At 37.3% G+C, this 23,718-nt stretch overlaps 1 protein-coding gene and 1 long non-coding RNA gene across 2 annotated transcripts; one reads left to right on the top strand and one right to left on the bottom strand.

The window, feature by feature from the left end:
• Positions 1–731: 731 nt before the first annotated feature.
• LOC114315979 (uncharacterized) lies at positions 732–22,835 on the top strand. The gene is made up of 4 exons (XM_028262610.2): positions 732–1,074; positions 15,403–15,525; positions 22,076–22,195; positions 22,291–22,835. The coding sequence occupies exons 1-4, from the start codon at positions 1,038–1,040 to the stop codon at positions 22,353–22,355; spliced, it is 345 nt and encodes a 114-aa protein (XP_028118411.1). The 5' UTR covers positions 732–1,037; the 3' UTR covers positions 22,356–22,835.
• LOC145798745 (uncharacterized) lies at positions 17,708–21,529 on the bottom strand. Its single transcript, XR_014340242.1, has 2 exons — positions 19,366–21,529; positions 17,708–18,129 (listed from the first exon to the last, which is right to left on the bottom strand). It is a non-coding gene; the product is annotated as an uncharacterized LOC145798745 (long non-coding RNA).
• Positions 22,836–23,718: the final 883 nt, after the last annotated feature.

Below are 23,718 nucleotides of genomic sequence, written 5' to 3'. Positions count from 1 at the left end.
TAAATTGAAAAACAAAAGCAAATTACAAATTAAAAAGTAAGCAAGCCAAATCGTGCGAAATGTAATAATGAAGAAGATGAAAAGATATGTAGATAAACTGAAAAATAATGGAAAAAAGAAATATATATATACACAAAAGTAATAAACATTGAAAAAATACATATAAAGTAAGAAATAATATTATGAGCATAAAAATGAAGAAAATGAAAAGATATGCAGATGAACTAAAAATATTTAAAAATATATATGCACACAAAGTAACAAACACTAAAAAAATGCATATAAAGTAAAAAATAATATTATAATGACCTTGTAATGATTTTTTGCAAATAATCAAACTTGCAAAATGTAACAATGGAGAAGATGAGTTATTATGAGAAAATAAAAGATGATTGGAATAAGCTGAATAGAGAAATGTGTGTGGAAATTGTAGGAGTTTTTTTTTTTTTTTTTTTTTGAGATTGAAAGTGAGATAGATATTATTGTAAGTGATGAATATAAATGAATATTTTATTATTTTGGGATAAGTATTATTATGGGGGATGGATATGAATAAATATTTTATTATTTTTTAATTTTATATTTTATATAAAAAAAAAGTGAGAACGCTTAAAAAGTAAAAAAGAAAATAAAGAAAAGTGCCACATAATATTTTTTTTTTAAATTATAAAAATTTAAAATTCAAATTTTGGAGTCTTCTACTAAACAACTACATTTCATATTATATATATAGAATAGATAAGGACGGAAAGTGGACTCCCACCTATCTTCTTCCAGTCTCTCTCTACTTACTCTCTCCGAAAAGCAGCCAAAGAACCTTCTTAATTCTGTATATAATGCCACCGAGTGCTAGCGATAAATAAAAGTTTAGCTGTCGTTGAAGCCATTTTTGATATATAAAAAAAACACTATTCCACCTCACCTCAAAAGCAACACACGAACAAACTCTCTCTCTCTCTCTCTCTCTCTCTCTCTCTCTATCCAATCAAATTCGCCGGCTAAGAGCTTTGCTTTTGATTGGCGTGTGACTGATCGCCATGGGCTGTACTGGATCGTCGCGCGCCAAAGGAGACGGTTTGATTCTCATCCTTTTCTTGTTTTCTGCAATCTTGTTCATCTACATAAATGCCTGTATATGTGGATTTCGTTTGCCACTTTGGTTTCAATTGATGTGGACTGGTTATCTATACACATGATTGAATTAGCAATTTCAGTGTTTTTTGTGCTTAATTTTTGTTTTTAAGTGATCTCTAATGTTAGTTTGATGTTTATATTGTTTTCCCCATAAGTTCAGCATTAGTTAATTTGTGGAAGTTTTGTGTTCTTTGTAGTTATGGTAATTTCTTGAATTTTAGGGCTAGAAATTCAGCTGCCGCACTGCAGTTTATTTATTAATTATCGGTTTGTGACCTTCCCCCTCCCCTACAAATGAGCGATGGCCTCTTTTGAAGGGATTATTTTAGTAATTTTTTGACTATTTTGAAAAGATGTGTAGAAAAGTATTAAGAGTGATGTGACAATTTATGAAAGTTGCCAAAATGAAAGTCTGCATTTTTTTGTTGGTTTATGATGGCTTGGATGTCGGGCTCAGTCTAAATAGTGGCGGAGCTTGGATTTTGGCATAGGGGAGGCAACATTGACTTGAAGTCATAGTGAGATCTATCACAATGCAACTGACTCCGATTTTCTATTGGTGGTAAAACTGTTGGGAATAAAACCACCAAAGCAATGGGAGCGAAAATTAAATAAAATGTCATGGACAAGAAGAACATAGAATTTACGTGGTTCAGCTATGTCCACGGGTGAGTGAGAACTATCCACTAACAGTAAGAAATTATAATGGTGATACAAATGTGATTGCTGGTATTTTCCCCACACCCACACCCTCTCACTGTTATTGTTTTCAACCTCACACCCCACAAGATTACACATTGTAGCCACTTACAAGAAAACAACCACTGTTGCTTTTTCCCTTTGTACCCATTAAACAGTGTGTTGCACAAATTAGTAAAACCCACTGTTTGTTCCTTTAACTGTGTATAAACCTACACACACATTCCCAATCTTATATATAAACATATAGATGAGATTGTTGAGCACACATTTCACACTTCCCCCGCTAATGTTCCATCTCCCAAAATCAGCTTCTAGAAACTTGAGAACACTCTGCCAGCATTGATATTATTTCATACAACCATTTTGACTTCCCAAACCAAGCTAGCAGCCATTGCAAATGATAATCATTACACAACACTTTCCATGATCTTTGCCTTTCAGATGATCAAGTGCCCCAGCTAGTTATAGTTTCGAAGAAGACCACCTTTTGGACTTCTTGAGGCTTCTTTGTTCTCCCTTTTCCTCAAATTCTCGTGGGATATGAGGGCAACGGCTACCTCATCAAGCTCCAAAGTGTCCTTCCCACACATTACAGTGGTTCCTAGATGCTTATATGACGATGGTAAAGAAACCAACAATAGGATTGCCTTATTTCGTTCTGGATCTTTGCACCGATAGCATCCCACTCCATTAAAATTCTGTTGAAGTATCAAGATGCTTCATAAAATTTACACCTTCCCTCATTTTAAGTGCGTACAATTGTTCGTTTAAAAATAATCGTGGGTAAGTGACTTGGACTTGTACCTACTCTTAAGCTTCGCCCAAAGTTCTGCAAGATCAGTTGCGTTGATGACCTCCCGACGAGTGGTGTTCCCTAGATACGTCCTTCCTTTCCTGCTACTCTTCATCCTTCATATTTTCTAGTTTTTTTGATTTGTTCTTGAGAGGCTTTATCAATTCTTCTCATATCAAAATATTCTTCACTTGTTATTGCCATAACGTGAAATCATTGTGACCATTAAAAGGTTCAATAAAGAAACTTCCTCCTTTTACTTCCATTGCTATTCTTGTAATCACAACTTTGATACCAGTTGTGGAGAATATAAATCCACGCAAGCAGTAGAAGCAAAACTAAAATAAAATTGGTCACAAAAAAGAGCATAGAATTTACGTGGTTAGGCAGAAATGCCTACGCCCATGGGTGAGTTGAAAACAATCCACTAATAGTAGAAAATTTACAATGATGAGACAAATACACTCCTTGGTATTTTCCTTACACCCACTTATTGTTATTGCTCTCAACCTCACACCCCACAAGATTACACATTATGATCACTCACAACAAAACAACCCACTTTTGCTTTTTCCCTTTGTACCAGTTAAACAAAATGTGTTGCACGAAATAATAAACTCGACTGTTTGTTCCTTTACCCATCACATTGCCAATCTTATATATAAATATATAGATGAGATTGTTGAGCACCTATGAAGCACGATTACTCTAAAAATGTTGTCGTACTCGTATCCAGTGCTTACTGAATATTGGTACGTGTACCAATAAGGCTGCATGTGTATTGGGTACTCGAAATACGTACTAGTTATTTTTTATACATTCTTTGGCAGTTGGGTACTCCGTAAGTACTTCGTGAGTACGAGATGGGTACATCAGGATACACCAAGTTATGGGACATTAGTGGAGATACGTTTAATTTATTAGAGAGTTCTGATTTACTTGAAACTGAAAATCCTTTACTTGATGTGCCAGAGATAAAAGATATATTATTTAATGATAAAGTTGATAGAAGTGAAAATTGAAATTTGAAATTTGAAATTTCCAAATTTCCAAATTTCCAAATTTTTCTTAGCTTGCTTTTGGAAGGAAACTTTGTTTTGTAATTTCTCTTATTTAATGGCATTAAAATAGCTTATGAACTTTTCTTTGATATTGGTATTGTTGAATTATGTTTTTTGTTTTGTTTTTGTAATTTTTCTTTTTAGTTTTAGTATTGAACCTTGATTTGTAGATCGAATCTCAAACTATAAATTATAAAAAATAAAAAAATTACTGACGTACCCTAACTGTATCCGTATTCTATTTTTTTAGGTTTTATCGTATCAACATACCCGTAATGTACCCGTATCAGTATCTGTACCCGCACTCATGCTTCATATTTGAGTTGAGCACACATTTCACACTATCACATATAATGTTCCATCTCCAAAATCAGCTTCTAGAAATGTGAAAACTCTCTAGCAGCTTTGACATTATTTCATATAATCATTTTGACTTCCCAAACCAAGCTAGCAGCCATTGAAAACAATAAACATTACACAACACTTTTCATGTTCGTTGCCTTTTAGATGATCAAGTGCTACATGTCACGGACTGGATGTTTGTCATCCTCTCGAGAAACAGGCTCCATGAGTGGTACTGCATACCCTAGTGCATTATGCCCAAGGACCAATCCAGAAATAAGGACCTAACATGCTTGCCTTGCGGCTCACAAACTAATGCGCTTGCAAGGTGCTTGTTGTAGAACTCACATTACCAATGAGTCGGTACGTGATATGTTACCACCAGCAATCCCTACTGCCCTCATCAGGGGTACCTTGCCTGTCTTCATGCTTGTTCGTTCCCCTACTCATGGGAAACCCGCCCCGCGCGGACCCCATAATGAAAGTGTTTGATGTAAGTCCCACATACTGTCCCCATCACAGTGCCCCTAGGCTGGCTCTGATACCACTTTTCACGGACATGGCGCTTGTCGTTCTCCCGATAAGGCGGCTTCAAGAGTGGTACTGCATACCCCATGCATTATGCCTAAAGACCAATTTAGGTGATGCGATAAGGATCTACCCTGCCTGCCTTGCTGCTCACAAACTAATGCGCTTGCAAGATACTTGGTGTAGATCTGGCATTACCAATGAATTGGTACGTGACATACAACTCGTAATAGTTTCCAAGACCACCTTTTGGACTTCCAATGCTGGCAAGTTAATACATATACGAAACATCACATTGTCTTTATATTTTTTTCCACAAGTGTAGACAATTCCCAATAATTTTTTTTTTGCAGTTCCTAAGAATAAAATAAACCATTAATTAATTATTTTATAACATAGATAGAAAAATCCCAACAAAAACAGCTACAAATGAGTGTGATGCCAAAGTTATATGTTTAAAGTTATGCTTGAGTTAATCAATTTTTTGTTTTTGTTTTTTTGATTTTCTATTATTTTTGGTTATTAATTTGATTTTATATTTTAGTTTGTGAATATGATGGTCATCATAATTTAAAATTATCACAGCCACTGTTAAAAATGAGAATGATCGAATCACACCAAGACATACACACACAATATAGAAATAGAGTGGAAGAGATAGAAATGAGAGAGAAGAGAGATAAATAATATAGAATTTAAAAGAAAAGATTTTAGCAAAATTAAATATTTAGAGTGACAAATTGCAGGGATTATTTTTATTTTTTAATTAATGAATGACGTTACAATGAAGCTTATAAATTATAATCATAATGCAAATCAATACAACATAAAACTAATATAAAGAAACCCTCGAAGTAAGAGAGAAAAATCGTAAATAAATATATGGAGAATACAACCCACGAATAGATTAGCAGATTTGAATTCCTGACCTCCTAGTGAATTGGAAGGATTTTAACTAATGGAAAAACTCGTTGTTTTGCAAAGATTTGTTGAAAACAATGAAAAACAAATAAATAAAAGAGAAGGTACAAAGATTTAAGTGGTATACTTGAAACTTTAAAGGAATTAATTGAAAATATTTTTCAATTAGAGGTAAAAGTGCAATTTTCAAAAAATTAATGGGTACACAAGCCCCTCCATAGTCCCCATGTAGATCTGCCCTTGGTCCAAGTCCTTGTGGTGGTTTACATAATTTCCATTTCACAATTCTGCTATGCATAAGTATTTCTCATTCACTAGCATATATTTTCTTGTCATCTTACTCCTCATCTAATTAGGTTTATTTTTCTTCCATCTTTTCTTGTCATTGTAGCAGTGGTGGATGTAGAAAATGGGTTGGATGTAGAAAATCCATGTGTGTCATAGATCCTTTTGAGTTCCTGTAATGTATAGGCTGCCCTCTCCTAGGATTTTGTAAAATTACACTTCCCAACCAACATTTGTTAAATTCCATAATGTAACCCATGCACGCTCAAGTGTTTTAGCTTTCCCCACCAGTTTGACATATTTTCTTTATTTTTTTCTGGTTGCTTTTGTTTTTTTTTTTTTCTTCAACTTGTATCTAATCCAAGAAATTGTTATTCAAGTATCCTTTCATTTCAAGCTAAAACATTAAGTCTGAGTCTATTAGTAAAATAATGCACCACCATCTTCAGTAGTCTAACCGTCGACAGTGAAAATATTAACCCCAAAAAAGGAAAAAATCAAAACCAACAATGATTGAAATTTTCTGCTAAACAAATACATAGTGAAATTTCATTGTCCAAGCTAGAACGATATATTTTCACTGTTTGAGTAGAAGTAAACAACGAACCACCATCTTGAGTAGCGTAATGATCACCAGTGAAAATTTTGACGGAGAAATTTATCAAAACATTGAATGAGGAACCTTCAATGTGTATCATAAACAAGTTTGACGCTAATGCACTATTCCACGCTATCGAAGATGAAAGAAGCTCTTGAGAATAGAGGATACATCCACACGAAAGATCGGATGTGGCTAATTTCTTCAGATAGTGAAATTAAACCTTCTTTTCAAGCAGAGAAATTTTAAAGTGAGGGATAAAAATGTTAAAATTAAAGGAGAATAGCAAAAAATAAAGTAACTAATTTTAATTTGAGGACTAAAATTCCTAAATTGAGGACTATAAAATGGCAAAATTATTTCACTATGTTTGTTGTTTTCAAATAGTAGAACTTTATTGTATTTGGGTAGTAAAATTTCATTATGTTAATTTCCTTTAAGATTTAAAAGAAAAATCTGTTTAATGTTCCGATCTTATAATTGAGGAGATGTTGCTATGCGAATAAAAATGAGAGAGAGAGGGGGAGAGGAGAAATAGAATTGAATAAAAAATAAAAATAAAGGCACACTCACATTTGTGCAATACTTGCATTTGGTACTGAACTTCAAATTATGTACCACTACTATTAAGGACATGAAGAATTCTCATCTAAAAAAATTAGCATCATTGGGCACTTCCACCTTGTTTTCTACCAATCCATGTTTATGGTATTTTATGAGAAGTGCCATATATACAAATTACAGTCCATTGCTAGCTGCACTTATCATTATCCTAGTGATCATAATTCACAACTTTACAAGTGCATTTACAAATTTTGAAAAAAGTGCCCCATAGAATGACATGATAAGAAGAATATTAGTTGGCAAAAATATGTTTCAACTATTGTAAAAACACTAATGTGAAGAAATCTATCTCTTCAGGCATAGGGAAATCCTTTCATTATGTGCATCCATGGTCTCACCCTCACTGTTCATCCAGCTGTTAAAATCCACCTACTCTCCACCTACTTCACCCACTTAAACCTACTCCACTAAACCTAACCCACTACACCACTACCACCTCACCTACTCCACTAAACCTAACCCACTACACCACTACCACCTCTACTTCACCTACTCCTTACCTACTACACACTCACCCTCTTCTATATATAGGAATCATGAATCATTGTAATAGAAATCAATATATCAATCAATAATAATACATACAATTTATTCTCTCTCTTTCTCTATATATTATTTCTTACATGGTATCAGAGCTGGTTTAAAACCTAGTATTTTCGCTTCCCCGGCGGGCGGCAACCTCACCTTAGCCGCCCGCCGGACCTCAACCTATTCCGCTGATAAAATCAACAAAGATTTGTGCAACTATAGTCATGTGTGAGGCTGATGGAGAAGAATTCTTCACCTCATATGACGAGACAGTCTGGAACTGGAATTCTGCAGCAGCTAGATTATAGCTTGGTTGAGTGCCAAGCTTTGGTTCTTCCACCCACTCTTGAACTTGCCCAGCAAAGTGTGAAGGTTCATGCTTGTGTTGGAGGGACTAGTGTGCGCGAAGATCAGCGCATTCTCTCCAGTGGGGTTCATGTTGTTGTTGGTACTCCTGGTCGTGTGTTTGACATGTTGCGGAGACAATCACTTCGCCCTGTTTACATCAAAATGTTTGTCTTGGATGAAGCTGATGAAATGCTGTCACGAGGTTTTTAAAAATCAGATCTATGATATTTTCCAGTTGCTGCCACCCAAAATCCAGGTTGGGGTGTTCTCAGTTGCTGCCACCCAAAATCCAGGTTGGGGTGTTCTCTGCCACAATGCCACCAGAGGCTCTTGAAATCACCAGGAAATTCATGAATAAGCCTGGAAAGAGAAAAAGCTCATGCTAGGATTTGCGAAGTGATTCGCTGCAGGAATTTTGGCTTTGGATGAAACCCTTACCATACTCCACTCATTCTCTCCAACTGTTCTAACTTTTTATTTTTATTATTATTATTATTATATCAAATAATCAATGCACTCATGTTCCCCACTAACAGTGTCCACTTTTGACCCAAACCATTTTCAATCCATCATTTCTCCTTCACCTTTTGCACCCCACTCACCGACTCTCTCTCCACTTTATCACATGGGTTTGTCCCTCTCTCTCCTCCATTTGATTTCAAAAATCACTTATTTTTATTTATTTTTTCCAAGTCACTTTTCCTCTTTTTTAAATACCCCACTTTATTTTGAAACAATCGCACTGATGTTTTTCATATAATCCATCTATAAATATTTTTTATCTATTTTCTTTCTCCCTTGTTTTCTTTCATTTTATTTTTATTTTTTCAACAAAACACTCCCAAAACAAAAACAAAAAAAAAAAAAAAAAAAAAAAAACAACATTTTACAAACTTGTCATTTCTTCATGCCGGGGATCAACCCCGATCAGCATTTTACACCATAAAAAAAAAATAAAAATAAAAATAAAAAAAATAAAAAAACACAAAACAAAACAAAACACAACCAACACAAATCGGAACAGTGGGATTTTTCTTCTCGCCTATTCTGCCGGTCTTTTCTTCTTGCCACCGTCTTGGGCGGCCCTTGCCAGTGTTGCCTCCGTGTTTCCCACTCCACTGGGCATGATCACTACTCCATGCTCCTCCACTGCAGCATATGGCGGCCCTCCAAATCGGAACATAAAACTGGCCTTCCGCTTCAGCTCCTTGTTTTCCGCCTTTAGCACACTTATCTCTGCTCGCGCATCCTTATACATGCGTTGGAGCAGAGCCAGTTGGGCGTTTAACTGCTGCACCTCATTTGTCCTACTCTGCAGCCGGTTCGACAAATTTGTAACCGCAGTCATGGTTTCCACACATGACTTCAAGGTATACTGATTGGCCTCCACATCCGACTGCACCGCCATTTTTTGCTCCACCGACCGCATCGGAAAGTTCAACGGAGCAAAACCAGAGGTGTTTGGTTGAGGTTCACAGGCCACCGCACCAGTTATCTCTCTTGTTGACTCGTTGAGGTCGGGAAAGAGAGTAAGCAGACCACGGGAAGAAGAGGCTATATTCTGGGTAGCTGAACGGGAAGAAGAAGCCATGTTTTTGGGTTGCTGAGTGTTTCAGAGAAGGGTTGGTTACAGAATGTTACAGAGAACGAAGAGGTTTCAACTGGTTTGTTATGCTTCCAAGCCTCAGACTTCGCTTTGGTTTATAAAGACAGAGACGACGAGGCCGACACGCGCTCTGTCAATCACGTGCATCGCCGCGTGTCAGGCGCCCCTTTTGATGGCTCGACGCTTTCTGTCGGGCATGTCTTTTGATGAAGTGGGAGCGCCTTTTGATGGCACGCCTTTTGATGGCACGTCTTTTTATGGATTGGGCACGCCTTTTGATGGCACGCCTTTTGAAAGATTGGGCACACCTTTTGAGGGTGTGACTTTTTATGGGTCCGACAAGACTCTGTAAACTGTCCCGACATTGATTCCGGTTAGCTCCTTCATGGGTCCGACAAGACTCTGTAAACTGTCCCGACATTGATTCCGGTTAGTTTCTACATGGGTCCGACAAGACTCTGTAAACTGTCCCGACATTGATTCCGGTTAGCTCCTTTATGGGTCCGACAAGACTCTGTAAACTGTCCCGACATTGATTCCGGTTAGTTTCTACAAGGGTCCAACAAGACTCCGTAAACTGTCACAACAACTGTCACAACATTGTCTGCTACAACGGTCCGACATGACCCCATAAACTGTCTTCTACATCGGTCTGACACCGCCATCCAGTGTCCTCTACACCGTTATGACACCACCATACAGTGTCCTCTACATGGTTATGACACCCCCATACAGTGTCCTCTACAACGTTATGACACCACCATCCAGTGTCTTCACCAATGGTCTGACACGACCATACAGTGTCTCTTATCCTCTTTTATTTTTATGTATTTTCTTGTTTTGTTACTCTCTCCAAACTCACGTTGGTTAGTTCCTATCCCCCTTGAGTTTGCGGGGGGCTGTTAAAATCCACCTACTCTCCACCTACTTCACCCACTTAAACCTACTCCACTAAACCTAACCCACTACACCACTACCACCTCACCTACTCCACTAAACCTAACCCACTACACCACTACCACCTCCACTTCACCTACTCCTTACCTACTACACACTCACCCTCTTCTATATATAGGAATCATGAATCATTGTAATAGAAATCAATATATCAATCAATAATAATACATACAATTTATTCTCTCTCTTTCTCTATATATTATTTCTTACACTTGTCATCGTTCATCTTTGGTGAAATTGAGTCCTTTTACTTGAGCCTATTTTATATACATGCAAACTTGGATACGCTTCCTGCAGAAAATTCTGGATATGCCACACAAAAATAAATAAATAAATAAATAAATAAATAATAATAACCGCTTACAACAACTATAAATGACTTCTTCTCTAAAGAAGGTGACACCTCTTGGTGGGTCATTTCCAATGGTGATTTGTGTTTTGTGAGGAGTTTTCCTCCAATCATGCACAATGATTCATCAAGTTTGAAGGGTGAAGAGTGCAATGGTTGGAGAGAAACAGAGGATAGTGACACTATTGAGGAAAATAATTGGCTAAAAAATGGAAAAGGGCAAAGTCATCCATAAAATTCTCTTCCACCAATCATGTGGACTTCGTAACCCAACAACCACCTCCCACCCTTACCACTGTTTTAGGCAACTTGTCCACTTTTTTCCCTTTCATTATTGTTGACAACCACCTCTCATACTTACCATCGTCCATCACCACCCTTCGTCTTCCCGTACCCACTGCCACTGCTCCATCCCTTTTCTACGTCCACCGCTGCTACTCCTCTTCCCTGGGTCACTGCCGCCCCTTTCATTCATTCCCAATTCCATAGCCACCATTGTTGTCCAGCACCACCGACAACAAGTGGTTAAATAGTCTAAATTGCCATTGTTTTGTTAGTTACAATTAACGGATGGTTAAAATTGATATTGTTTTAAAAGTTGAGGGTTTAAATTGAAACAATTAAAAAGTTAGAGTTTGATTTGTTATCGTGATCAAACCTTGGGGTTTGATTTGTTGACACATCATTTAAATTACATTGTGTGCTCTTATTAATTTGTATATAAAACCTGTTTTGTTCTTTTTTTTAATATTAAAATAAATTGGGCTTTACTCAAATCTAATATTGTATGGTCTTTATTTTTAGGGCAAATTATAGCAGTAATCCTTGTACTTTTATCCTTGTGTAATTTTGGTCCATGTAATTTTAATTTTCTCGATTTTGATCATAAATTTATGATTTTGTCTCAATTTGGTCCAATTGATTACAACTGCTAGTATTTTTTGATGGAAAATAGGCACATGAGAAGCATGTGTCGTACTTTTATACTGAAGTACTTTGGTGCATTATTCAATATTTTAATTGACATGTTTGTGATAATTACTTGGGTGGGCAGTATGGTGGGAAGGGAGAGGGCAAGTTTGTAACTTGATTGCTAAAGGTAGAGAGCAGGAAGTAGGATTTTAAACAATGGCTAATATGTAACCTGGTTTTGGAGGCTTGATGTAGATACATGATTCAAGTTCCATGTTGCTCACCACTCCTTGAGGCCAAGGACGGGGTCGAACTATCATTCCAGGATTTGCGGTCCGTTATGAAGCACCGACACGTCCTCAGGGATGGCGTACGAGTGTCGGACACAGACACGCGGTGGACACGTGTCCAACACTCTCTCTAACGTGTCCTCTTTTTTTTTTGAATTTTTGCTGTCGGAGACGCCATGGATACGCTGTGACACTTTCTGGACATGCCTGAGGTGGATCGAAGCCCTAACTGAAAGAGAGAAAGAGAGAACCCTAACTGAAAGAGAGAAAGAGATCGAGGGAGAAGAGGAGACAGAGAAAGAGATCAAGGGAGGAGATGAGAGGAGACAGACAGAGACAGAGAAAGAGAAAGAGATAGAGGGAGGAGAAGAGAGGAGCCTAACCTGTTCAGATCAATGAAGAAGTTGAGGTATTTGTCTGCTCTCTTCTGTTTCGCCTCGTCCTCTTCGTCTTCTGTCGCCATCTTCTTCTCCTTCGTCTTCTTCAACTTCTCCTTCTCCTGTTCTCTCTCTCTCTAATTTCACTTCCCTCTTTTGCTGATTCACTTTCCTCTTTTGCTGATTCACTTTCCCCTCTTTTTTTATTTCACCCGTTTCTCTCTCGCCTCTTTTTATTTCCTTCACTTTTTTTTTTTTCTTTTTTCTTTTTTCTTTTTTCTTTTTTCTTTTTTTTATCTTTATTTTTGTTAAACTTAAAATTCATAAAATAAATTATTTTTATTTAACAACACTCATTTTTTATTAATTTTTTTTTTTAAAATATGTTTATTAATTTTATTATTATTATAATTGTATAAAAATTAATGATTTTTTTTTATTTTAGACATATAATAAATAAATAAAATTATATATATTAAACGTGTCCCCAACGTGTTGTGTCCCCCATTTTTTTAAAATTTACGTATCCCCGTGTCTGTGTCGTGTCCGTGTCGTGTTGTGTCCCGTGTCCGTGTCCGTGCTTCATAGGTTGTCCGATACATTTTCATTATGTTACCTAGCCAAAGTTAAATGGTTGTTCTACCTCTTTTTCTACATATGTGGTGGCGGGTTACCAGAGAAGAGGGGACAACTCTTGAGACTCTAGATTTGATTGCTAACTTAAAAATCCACCTACAAATGCTTTATGCCCTATCATTCTGGATAACACTTGCATCTTGTATATCACCACGGTTGTTGCCACAGAGTTCGCCGATGCTTATCCCCCAGATCAATCATTGCTTCTTCTTCGGGAAAAAAAATTCATGACAGATGGGCCTTCTGCCTCCGCGAGGCATTGCTCCATTAGGCTTTCCCTCATTGCGGAAACAATATTTCTAATGTTACAACTCCCCCCCAAATACCTAATACATAGTTCTGTCCAAAGCTTTAACCATGGTACATGATATTTGTCATTATGATCTTTTGAGTGATGAGAAATCCCATATGGACCTCTATCCATTAAGTACATTTCATCTCTTGTGCCATCTCCGCATAATAGGTCTGTTAGCTGGTTCAAAATATTCTCCCTAAGAGTCTTAAATAATGTAAAAAATTCTCTGGAAAATAGCTTTGATGATTGAGTCAGCCTGACCGTAGATAGCGGAAACTATTTTGACTTGACTGAAATGGAAGTTGGGAGTTCAGGAAGCTCATTCATTCTCCTAGGTGTCCCCAGCCAAAGAGAGAATTTCTTTATTAGATTAGTTCCCCAGGATACTCCGTAAGAGAAGGAGCAGCATCATATCTGAGTACCAAAATGCTTCTGTAAAAAACTCACTTGCTGTCCCTCTAATTGAGTAGCTTCCTGTCCTTTGTTCTCTCTTAGTTGCGTACGGTCTTTATCTTTCCCGTTCCGTGTATCGGCATAAAAAAAAAAAAAAAAAAAAAACACAATCATAATGGTCTGCATAAGCTGTTATGATCGCTATTTTAGCTGATATGGATGTTACAGCCTTTGTCAACAATATAACACACTCAGATGCGATTTACATCACATTTGCACCATTGTTTTTCATTTCACTCTGTTGCTGCTCTCCACTTGTTTGAGATACTTATATCTATTCATTTAGTGCTTGAAACTTCAAGATTCAAGGTTGGTATTGGGGTCTACGTTGTGGTTCTTCTCAGTGTTGAAGCTGTTTTCTGCAGATATCAATAGATCTGGTTGATTTTTTTCTTCGTTTCTTTGTGGTATGATGACTTAGGGTTATAAATGATGTGTTTTCTTCATTATTTTGTGTATTGTAATTTATAAGTTGATTTGCAGAGAGATGAATTTGTATAGGGGGGTTATACGAGTTGCATGTGTCTGTATGCACTCTGTAGTGGGTCTTCTTCAAGCTCTATAAATGTTTTCTTTCTCTTATGAGTTATTTTTCAGGTAGCATTTCTAATTATTCTTTGTAGATAGTGTAAAATTTCCACCTTTTTTTTAAAGCAAACAATTGTAAAAATTTGAAATATTATAAATAGGGTCAAAACATGCTTATCAATGAGTTTTTTGACATTTTTTAGTGCTTGAAAAAAAATCAAGAGTTCGGTTTATGATTCCCATTACACATTGGCCAATATTTCCGATACTGTTACACTATATTTGGTTATTCACTAAAATCACCTTTTGGTGGAGCTGCATACCCGAAAAAAAGAAGAAAAAATATATCGGCCTTTTGAAAGCAATCTCACGAATTGGATTCGTGGCTAACTTTTTCTAAGTAACGGGGAAGAGGACCGAAACATGCCACTGAAAGGCTACTAAGACGACCGTTACGCCAACTGATACTGTGATTTAAAACCGTGAAGGGGGGTGATGGTGATAAATGCTCAAAGAAATTAAGGCCAAGGAAGTGGCAGCCTGGCAGTTCAGCAGTCGGGTAATATTAAGGAAGACGACTTTCTTCTCAAAGTGGGTGATGAAGAGGGTTAAAGGCCTTTGACAATTACTTGGTATTCCTTGCAAAGGTTGTGAGAATGATGCTATAAAATTCATAGCAACAATGAAGCAAAAAAAAAAAAAAAAAAAAAAGCCAAGGATGGGCATAAATGCTGCTAGAATAAGTGGGAAACATAACAGGAAGTGTAAGGGATTTGAGATTTTAGTTTAGATTCTTGGGTGGACTCTTGGGTTTGTCCTTGTATTTTTGTTGCTGTAGGGTTTCTTTGTTTTGTTTTGTTATGCTTGTGTACTTGGGTGATGTCCCCTTGTACCTTTTAAATTTAAATTTAGTTTACTTGTCAGAAAAATTGACGTATTTGTCAGTGGAGGTGTGAAAAATCTGGTTGTATGTGTTGATAATTTTATTGTTAATGGAGTTAACAACCTTAGAAATGTACACTTTTGTACCATATACTTGACATCAATAGAGGACTTTCCAGATTGCCATATTCAAATGCTGTCTTAAATCAATTTATTTTGTTGGAATCATTTTTCTTTTTGGTTATGATCACAGAAAATACCAAGAAAATACGAAAGCCAAAGCCTTGGAAGCATTCAGAACCAATAACAAGAGCTCAACTTAAACAGATGCGTGATGAGTTCTGGGACACAGCTCCACACTACGGTGGCCGAAAGGGTAACTTTTCCTTGTAAAAAGAGTATTCAGTCTGTCTGGTCTATTTTCCTACTATACAATTGAAAGATTTTTTTTTATAGAAATAATCAAACTCTAATTTCCCTTCCCCATTTTCCCTCCTAAAAAAGTATATAATGAAAAGATGATACTTAAAATCATCTCTCTCTCTCTCTCTTTCTCTCTCTCTCATTTCTATTTCAATTGTTCCAGTTCTTTGTTTGCTTTATATTTTTGTGAGGTTGGCTGGAAGCTAACTTCTCTGGATTTATTTTTAGGCTTGATATAATAATTTTCTCATTTGCCATTCATTTGAGACCATTGTTCTTATTTGTAATATATTTATTAAGAAACTGTCAAACTATGCTTCACAATATCTTGAGATTCTAAGGCAATAAATAGTAGATAGTGCTTGAATACATTGGATGCTTTGTGCCACTGTGACTTATGGTTGAATGCAAACCCCATAGAATCTGGCTTGGTGTTACAGGATTTGTCTTGGGTTCTATGAGACTCTTTATGGGCCAATGTAACATTTTTTGTTGAAAAGCGTACATATTGTGTGTGTGTGTGTGTGTTTTCTCCCCTGGACTCGGCTTGTTTCTGCAGAAATATATCTTGCAGATGAGTGTACATAACGGTTTGGTTTTGTGGCTAGTTGGAAATAAATGGAGTTACATATATCCTGATCTTATGTTGGAAGCAATAGCTTGCATCTGTTGATGCTGTGCCTTTGCTAAGCAGCTGGAAATGTTTATTGAGTCCTTTTAATGGCTCTAGTTTATTGTTACATCTTGATTCCACATTGAAACGAAAAGAACACAAACATCATTGATTCTAAGAATATCTTTATCACATCAAACAATGTTGGGTATTGTTATTAAAAAAAAAAATGTAGTCGAAACCTTTTCTTCAAAGTATTTCTAGAAAAAAAAAAAAAAAAAAAAGGAAATCCAAAATAGTGGAAATCTGATGTTTTCTATTTTGTTTAGTAGAGTCTTTCTTTTTTTGTATTCTCTCTTGATTGTTCTCGGAATTTGTAATCTCCTTATGTTGCTGTATGTAATGTCCTTATTGTGCAAATGGTTACCACTGGACTTGGGGAGTAAGTGTGCGGAATCCATTAGTGAAATTAACAAACCTTGGAACCTATGCTAAACACTTTCCACTTTCTTTTCTTTCTTTTTTTTTTTTTTCTTTTTTTTTCTTTTTTTTACAAACACTAACCACTTTTCTCAAACTATCACAATATACAAATTTGGATGTTTTAAAATCACTGGTTTCAATTCCTGAAGGAATCTCCATATAGTATTGCAAATGTTCTAGCAGTGAGATTGAGCAAGGTGGTGGAAGGATAGTCCTACAATCACAAAAGGCTTTTGTTGAGGTGAATAAATTATAGATGTGTGCTCATTGAATGAATGCTTTGACTCAAGATAAAGGAGTGGGCTTTGGGAATTGATTTGCATATTTGAAGTGGTAAATACGCATGACCATTCAAATTGGGAGTTCCTTCTTTATCTCCCCAACAGGATGGATTTTGAAGTCCTTGTTTTTATTGGCCTTTTTTTTCATTCTAGTTAATGGCAACCTCATGGCATTTTTGAAGCTATAATGGTTGTCAACAAGGAAAACCTTGGTCTTGCTTGCTTCTCATTGTGTTTATTTAAGATTATAGTTAAGGATTCAAAAAGCAGTTGATGACTCTTTCATAGATTGCTTATGGGTGGTGAGGAGGCAAGGAAATATGGGTTTTCTCAGATTTACTTCATGTCAATTGATGCAATCGTTTTTGTTGTCGTTTTTGGGGTGCGAACAAGGTGTAACATTGTTTCTAATCAGCAAGCTGCTTTCTCTGAGGCATTATAGACATAACCTGAATTCAACTGAAAGCAAGTTGGTTCTTGTAAAATGGGGGGTTGTGGAAATATTTGTAACTATTCTTGGTTGTAAAGTAGCAAGCCTTTTTCTTGGGATAGTCAAAACACCCTCATTGCCCACTTATATTGGGAAAAGGACAAACTAATTAAGTTTAATGGGAAAAGTCCCTGATTTAGTTTTTTGTAGATTTGAAGGACAAAAAATATCATGAATTAAATTAATGGACAACTGTGTCCTTCATTAAAGAACCAATTTAACTCTCATATTCATATGTGTGTCTCTTTATCTTCTATAGCTCTCTCTCTCTCTCTCTCTCTCTCTCTCTCTCTCTCTCTCTCTCGCGCGCGCGCGCGCGCACAAATCTTCACCATCTCCATCTGTTACCGATCATCTCTCATTGCCTTCACCGTTGGTCAGCGTCACTCATTGTCACCACCATTCGTCACTATCTCGGATCTACCGCCGGCGACTACCATCTGCATCATTTGCCAATGCCGCTTGTCGTCTCCATCATTAGTTGCCTTCTCAAATCTTCCAACAATGACCACCGTCCTCACCTTCAACCTCCACAATCTCAGATTCGGTACTGACAAACTCAGATTTGAGACTGATGGCCTCTGATCTGTTAAAAAAAGGCCACCGGAGTTGTCTATTTAGTCTCTGTAGCGAACAAGTAAATTTTATTGTCAACACAGAGTAAAATTTTACTCATGGTAATATTGTTTACTTAGGATGTGTTTGGTAACGTTTACGTTTTCAGTTTATATTTACAAAAATTTTATAAACTGGTTTTTGTTTATTTTTAGAAAAACATAAACTACAAACGCGTTTGGTAATTGACAAAATGTTTAAAAAAATTTAAAAATAAAAAAAAAAAAGTGAGAAATGACAAGTGGTGGGAAGTGGCAGTGGAAGATGGTGGTGGAAAGTGGTGACGGTGGGTTGTGGCGGGTGGGTGAGTGGGTGGGTGACGGTGGCGGGTTGTGGGTGGTAGCGAGTGGGTGGTGGTGGCGGATGGTGGGTGGTGGTGATAAGTGGGTGGCGGATGGCAGGTCGTGGTGGGTGGTGGTGGGTGGGTGGTAGTGGCGGGTGGTGGTGGTGGATGAGTGGGTGACGGTGGCGGGTGGTGGGTGGTAGCGAGTGGGTGGTGGTGGTGGTGGCAGGTGAGTGGCGGATGGCGGGTGGTGGTGGGTGGTGATGGTGGGTAGGTGGGTGACGGTGGAGGGTGGTAGCGAGTGGGTGGTGGCAGTGGCAGTGGCGGTGGCGGTGGCGGTAGTGGTGGTAGCGGGTGGTGAGTGGTGGTGGCAGGTGGGTGGTGGGCGGTGATGGTGGGTGGGTGGGTGGGTGACGGTGGCGAGTGATGGGTGGTGGTGGTGGTGGTGGTGGCGATGGTGGCGGCGGGTGATGGTGGCAGGTGGGTGGTGGGTGATGGTGGTGGTGGTGATGGTAGTGGTGGTGGGTCGGTGGGTGATGGTGGCGGGTGGTAGGTGGTAACGAGTGGGTGGTGGTAGCAGGTAGGTGGCGGGTGGGTGGCAGGTGGCTGGTGGTGGCAGAGGGTGGATGGTGGTGGCAGGTGGGTGATGAGTGGTGGTGGCAAGTAGGTGGCGGGTGGTGGTGGCGGGCGGTGGATGATAGTGGCGAGTGGCGGGTGGATGACAGGTGGGTGGTCATGGTCGTGGTGGCGGTGGCGAGGGGTAGGTGATGGTGGCAGGTGGGTGGTGGTGGCGAAAGATGGTGGTGGAAAATGGTGGTGGGTGGTGGCTAGTGTTGGGTGGTAAAAAAAAAAACTGAAAACTCAAAATGGAAACACATTTTTTGTGTTTTCATTTTTTGGCCAAATTTATAAACTGAGACCACTGATTTATAAATCAAAAATTTTACCAAACAAGTTTTTATTTGAGTTTTTAAATTTTTTGTAAATATAAACAGAAAACTGAAAACGTAAGTGTTACCAAACGGTACCTTAATGTTTTGATTATTTTTTTGTTTGATATTTCTACTAGTAATGGTAAAATAGTGTGGTGGTTGGTGATGGTGATGATGTTAGTGAAAATTTGTTGTTTAAATGTTAACTTCATACAATAAAATTTTACAAGTCATTAATATAGTGGTCGTGGTGATGGTGTGGCAGTGGTGAAAATTAACTGTTACGACATAAAATGTTAACTATATAGTGGTGAAAATGTTAACTATATAGTGGTGAAAATTAACTGTCATATACGACGTAAAATTTTACTATATATAAAACAATGAATTTTTAATAGATCTTTTTGTTATTTGCTAAGTGGTGGTGGTGATGGTGTGGCAGTGGTGATAATGGTGGTGTTGGTGGTGGTTGTTGAAAATTGACTGCGGGAGATTCATGTCAGAAAATGTTCATTAAAAAAATGGTCTCCGGTGATCAACAGTTAGAAAGCAATTGCCGGAGATAACCACCGACCTCCGGAGACAACCAGCGACTGCCAAGGGTAGTGGCTGATGGTGGTGGTGGTGGTGGTGGTGGTGTAAAGTGATGATAGTCTGAAATGGTGGGGAGGAGACTATTAAAACTTGGGATATTTTGTCATGTTATAATCTTTGCCCTTGATGAATGAATGAAAACTTTCTAGCTGGTCCTTTTTGCAAGAAAAGTAGAGACTGAGGGACCTTTCACCAACAACCACTTTCTTCTTTTCTTCTTACCCTTGCGTTTTTTGTGTGGAAAAAAGAGTTGGGGACATAGTCATGGAGTGAGTTTGAAGGAGGTTAAGTTGGTGGAAAAGAAATCTGTCCAGAGGGGGGGAAGTATCATTGATTAGATTTCAGCCAGCAAGTTCAGTTCCCAACTTCTTGTTAATATTTTCTCGAGATTCCGGTTTAAGTATTAAGGAAGGAGTTTCTTCAGCCAGAAATGGGGGAATAGTTGTGTTCAAGTAGTAATTTCTTGTTGGGGTTAAAAAACATAGGGTTAAATATTGTTCTTTAATTTCAAAGTACCTGCTTTTATTCAAGGGGCCTTTGTGATCTGCTTTGGAGGAATATGGTGGCTTAGCTTATCTTTTGATAGAAGGGAGTGTTTGATGAATGAAGTTTGGGCAGTCACCACAAAGTGGGCCTTTGGGGCAATAATAAATGGGTATCAAGAACTTGTGACAGTGATAGTATAAACTGAAAGAAAATACCGGGTGGCTGGTAAAATTTTGAAAAGATATTTGTGGTGAGGAGATACCATTTGCAGAGGCTTTTCCACATCTTAGTGAGACTTGTCCAAAAAATAATCTTAGTGAGCAATTTGATTAGTGGAAAACATGCATTGAGATGGAATTTTTACTGGGAGTTTCACATTGGTTGTTGTGAAAGTATTATGATAATCTTTCAAAATTTGTTTGATTCGAAGATAACCCAAGTAAATGAAGGCAGAACTGTTTGGAAATGAGCAAAATGTACTTTACATGGTGAAATCATATATATGTGGCTTTATCAAATTCCGCGTAGTCAAATGTCTGTCTAGAAATATATGTATACGTATTTGAAGGTGCAACCTAAGGTGGTTTTCTTCATTTGAATGGTGGTGTTGGGGACATTTTTCACTGCGGATGACTTGTTTAATAATACTATAATTTTAAACTGTTTCATTACATGTGTAAAGATCTTCAATCGGTGTTTCTCCTTTTTTAGTTGGCCTGGAACTCGTTGGCAAACCTTATCTCTATCATTGGGGTTTTTAGGGTCATGCCTCTATTCCCTTGATCTGGAACTGGTGGAGTAGGGGAAACATTCAAGGGCAGTTTAAAGAGAGGAATTGAAAGATAAAATAATTCTTGAAGGTGTTGAACTCTATATTTTAGAGTTGAAGTTGCCTTTGCTGGGGTAAATCTTCATTTTCAGGCCTTTGGTGGGTCTATGGCAATAGTGGCTCTAAGTTTTGATGATTGTCTTTTTTCTTTTTGTGTTTGGATGTTTGGGCTTCAGCCTTCACAACCCCTAACAGAAAGGGGCTTCCACCTGGTCTGTTTTCTTATTAATTATTTCAATCAGCAATTGTGAAACTCTCTGGATTTGTGGACCCTAATAAAGGATTCTTGAGACTTCTCTGGTCATTGACTTTTGCATGATCCAATTTGTGGATCATGTGGAAGCACCTACCTCAATTCAATTCTATGGCCTTTTGTTAAAAAAAACTCAAGGGAAGTAGCTGTCCAACATTACATGTTCCTATACATAGTTTTTCCGCTAACTAGCTAGGAAATTGGAACTTTTAACACTTTGTTTGGATCTCACATTTGTTGAGGGAAAGGAAAATCTCATTTTCCTTACCCTTCAAACAAAGCTTCAATCACTTCATTTTCTTTTTCTATATTTTCCCTTTCCTTTAATAAAATCTAAGAACAAACAATGCATAAGATTTACATCTCAGTTTGTAAAATTCTTTACAACAATGAAACGTCATGTTCTAGTCTCTTAGACTCCCCGGTAGTGCTCTCTGTTGCTTTCAGACATTAAAAGTCATTTTGATTGTTTTTAACCCTAAAAAAGGAAAAATAAACACATTGCTTGTATCATGCACACATTTGATGTTTATCTGGAGAAATTTGATTTGTTTTATTATTTTGTGCACGTGGACTTCATGAAATAGGGTTACAAATAAAGAGAAAATATAGAACAATAATGTTGTAACTTGTACTCTTATCAGAGATTTGGGATGCACTCCAAGCTGCTGCAGAGGCTGATTTAACCCTTGCACAAGCAATTGTGGACAGTGCTGGTGTCATTGTTCAAGCCCCTGACTTGACAATTTGCTATGATGAGAGAGGTGCATATCCAATTTGAAACCTCTGTGTCTTTTCATTCTTTTTCTCAGTTTGCCATTATCTAATAATATATATATATATACACATTTTGTTGCAGGTGCAAAGTATGAGTTGCCCAAGTATGTTTTAAGTGAGCCGAATAACTTGATTCATGATAGTTGACAATGGAGAAATTGATTATGGTGATTTGAGACTGTAAATCATGTAAATTAGGTCCATATTGTTCTGTTTCTAAAATGCATTCTGCTATAGTTTTTCTTGGGATAACTTTGTTTGCACACCACACTTAATCTCAATACACCATTATTGTGGTTCGGATATCAACTTTGGAATAAAAACCAGTTGTTCGAACAAAAATCCTATTCAATAGCTGATATTTGGATAATTGATTTTTGTTCAAAAGTTGATATCCAATCAGTTGTTCTTTGTTTGGAAATGGTGTGTATTGAGATAAAGTGTAGTGTACAAATAGAATTACCCTTTTGCTTGATACTCATTTAGTCCAGTGAGTTGGCTCATACCAATGTTTCTGTAATGAAAAATAGCTACACACATCATGGATTGTTTTTGGACATATATTACTGAAATTTGTTGCATGATAATTCTTGTCAATGAATATATTGTTGTTCAAGATTCTCACAATACCACTCCGGAAACAACTCAAGCATGATAATTACATATTTAAGGTGCTATTAATTTTCAGAAATGATTTAGTTCGTTCAGTGTATAAATAGATATTCAGGGATGCTTGTAATTAAACAGTTCCAATTATGTCATGTTTTATGTGTTCCAGGTTGTGCATCATGTAAGTTTTCTTGTCATGTCACAGCAATGCTCTCTCAAGGGGCCATATTTGCTTCACAGATAGGATAAGGGGTCCAGATAAGTTATCCCGGGCCGACTTATCTGGATGAGGAATTTTTTTTTTTTTTTCCCCTTTCATTTTACGACAATTCTTATCCTAGGACAAAATTATCCCACAAGTTGGATAGAAGGGCCCGGGATAAACTTATTCCGGATCACAAAATGTGAACCGATGTGGGGTACTTTATCTTGGAATAAAGTAGTCCTATCTCGGTCCCTCTGTGAATCAAACTTGGCCTATTGGGTCTGGCATTGAGATTAAGCTGATGGGATATATGTATATATATATATATATGCGTGTATGTATATATGCAGTTCTTGGATGAATCTAAAATTAGTGGGCATGCCACTGATGGCTGCCATATCCAGTTCTATTTTGAGGGGTTAATTTTATAGGTTTTCTTCGTACAAATTGCTTTACTAATCAGTAAAATTACTACACACCTCAGGTCTTTTAATGATGTTTATGCCTCAAGAGTCTTTAAAAAAAAAAATCCTCTGTATCAATTGAATAAAAATCCAGCACTAGGCAAATTTACTTAAAACTTGCATTTATACGTGTGTATATATGTATATATATAGGCATTTGATTTGAACTGATCTTGGGAGTGAATTGCAAGTTTTCTGCATCATGGGCTTCTCAACCCAGCCCAAAGTGAAA

This window comes from Camellia sinensis, chromosome 9 (assembly GCF_055761805.1).
Source record: "Camellia sinensis isolate YWXY chromosome 9, ASM5576180v1, whole genome shotgun sequence".
Taxonomy (NCBI): domain Eukaryota; kingdom Viridiplantae; phylum Streptophyta; class Magnoliopsida; order Ericales; family Theaceae; genus Camellia; species Camellia sinensis.
The sequence above is the reverse complement of the archived record's forward strand: the minus strand, read 5'-3'. Positions and strand labels throughout refer to the sequence as shown.

What these genes read in the sequence shown, in the direction of transcription:
- LOC114315979 (XM_028262610.2), top strand. Translation starts at nt 1,038, where the DNA reads ATGGGCTGTACTGGATCGTCGCGCGCCAAAGGAGACG. An exon ending in ACACTACGGTGGCCGAAAGG is followed by an intron (nt 15,526 to 22,075) that starts GTAACTTTTCCT and finishes TACTCTTATCAG; the next exon opens with AGATTTGGGATGCACTCCAA. An exon ending in AATTTGCTATGATGAGAGAG is followed by an intron (nt 22,196 to 22,290) that starts GTGCATATCCAA and finishes ATTTTGTTGCAG; the next exon opens with GTGCAAAGTATGAGTTGCCC.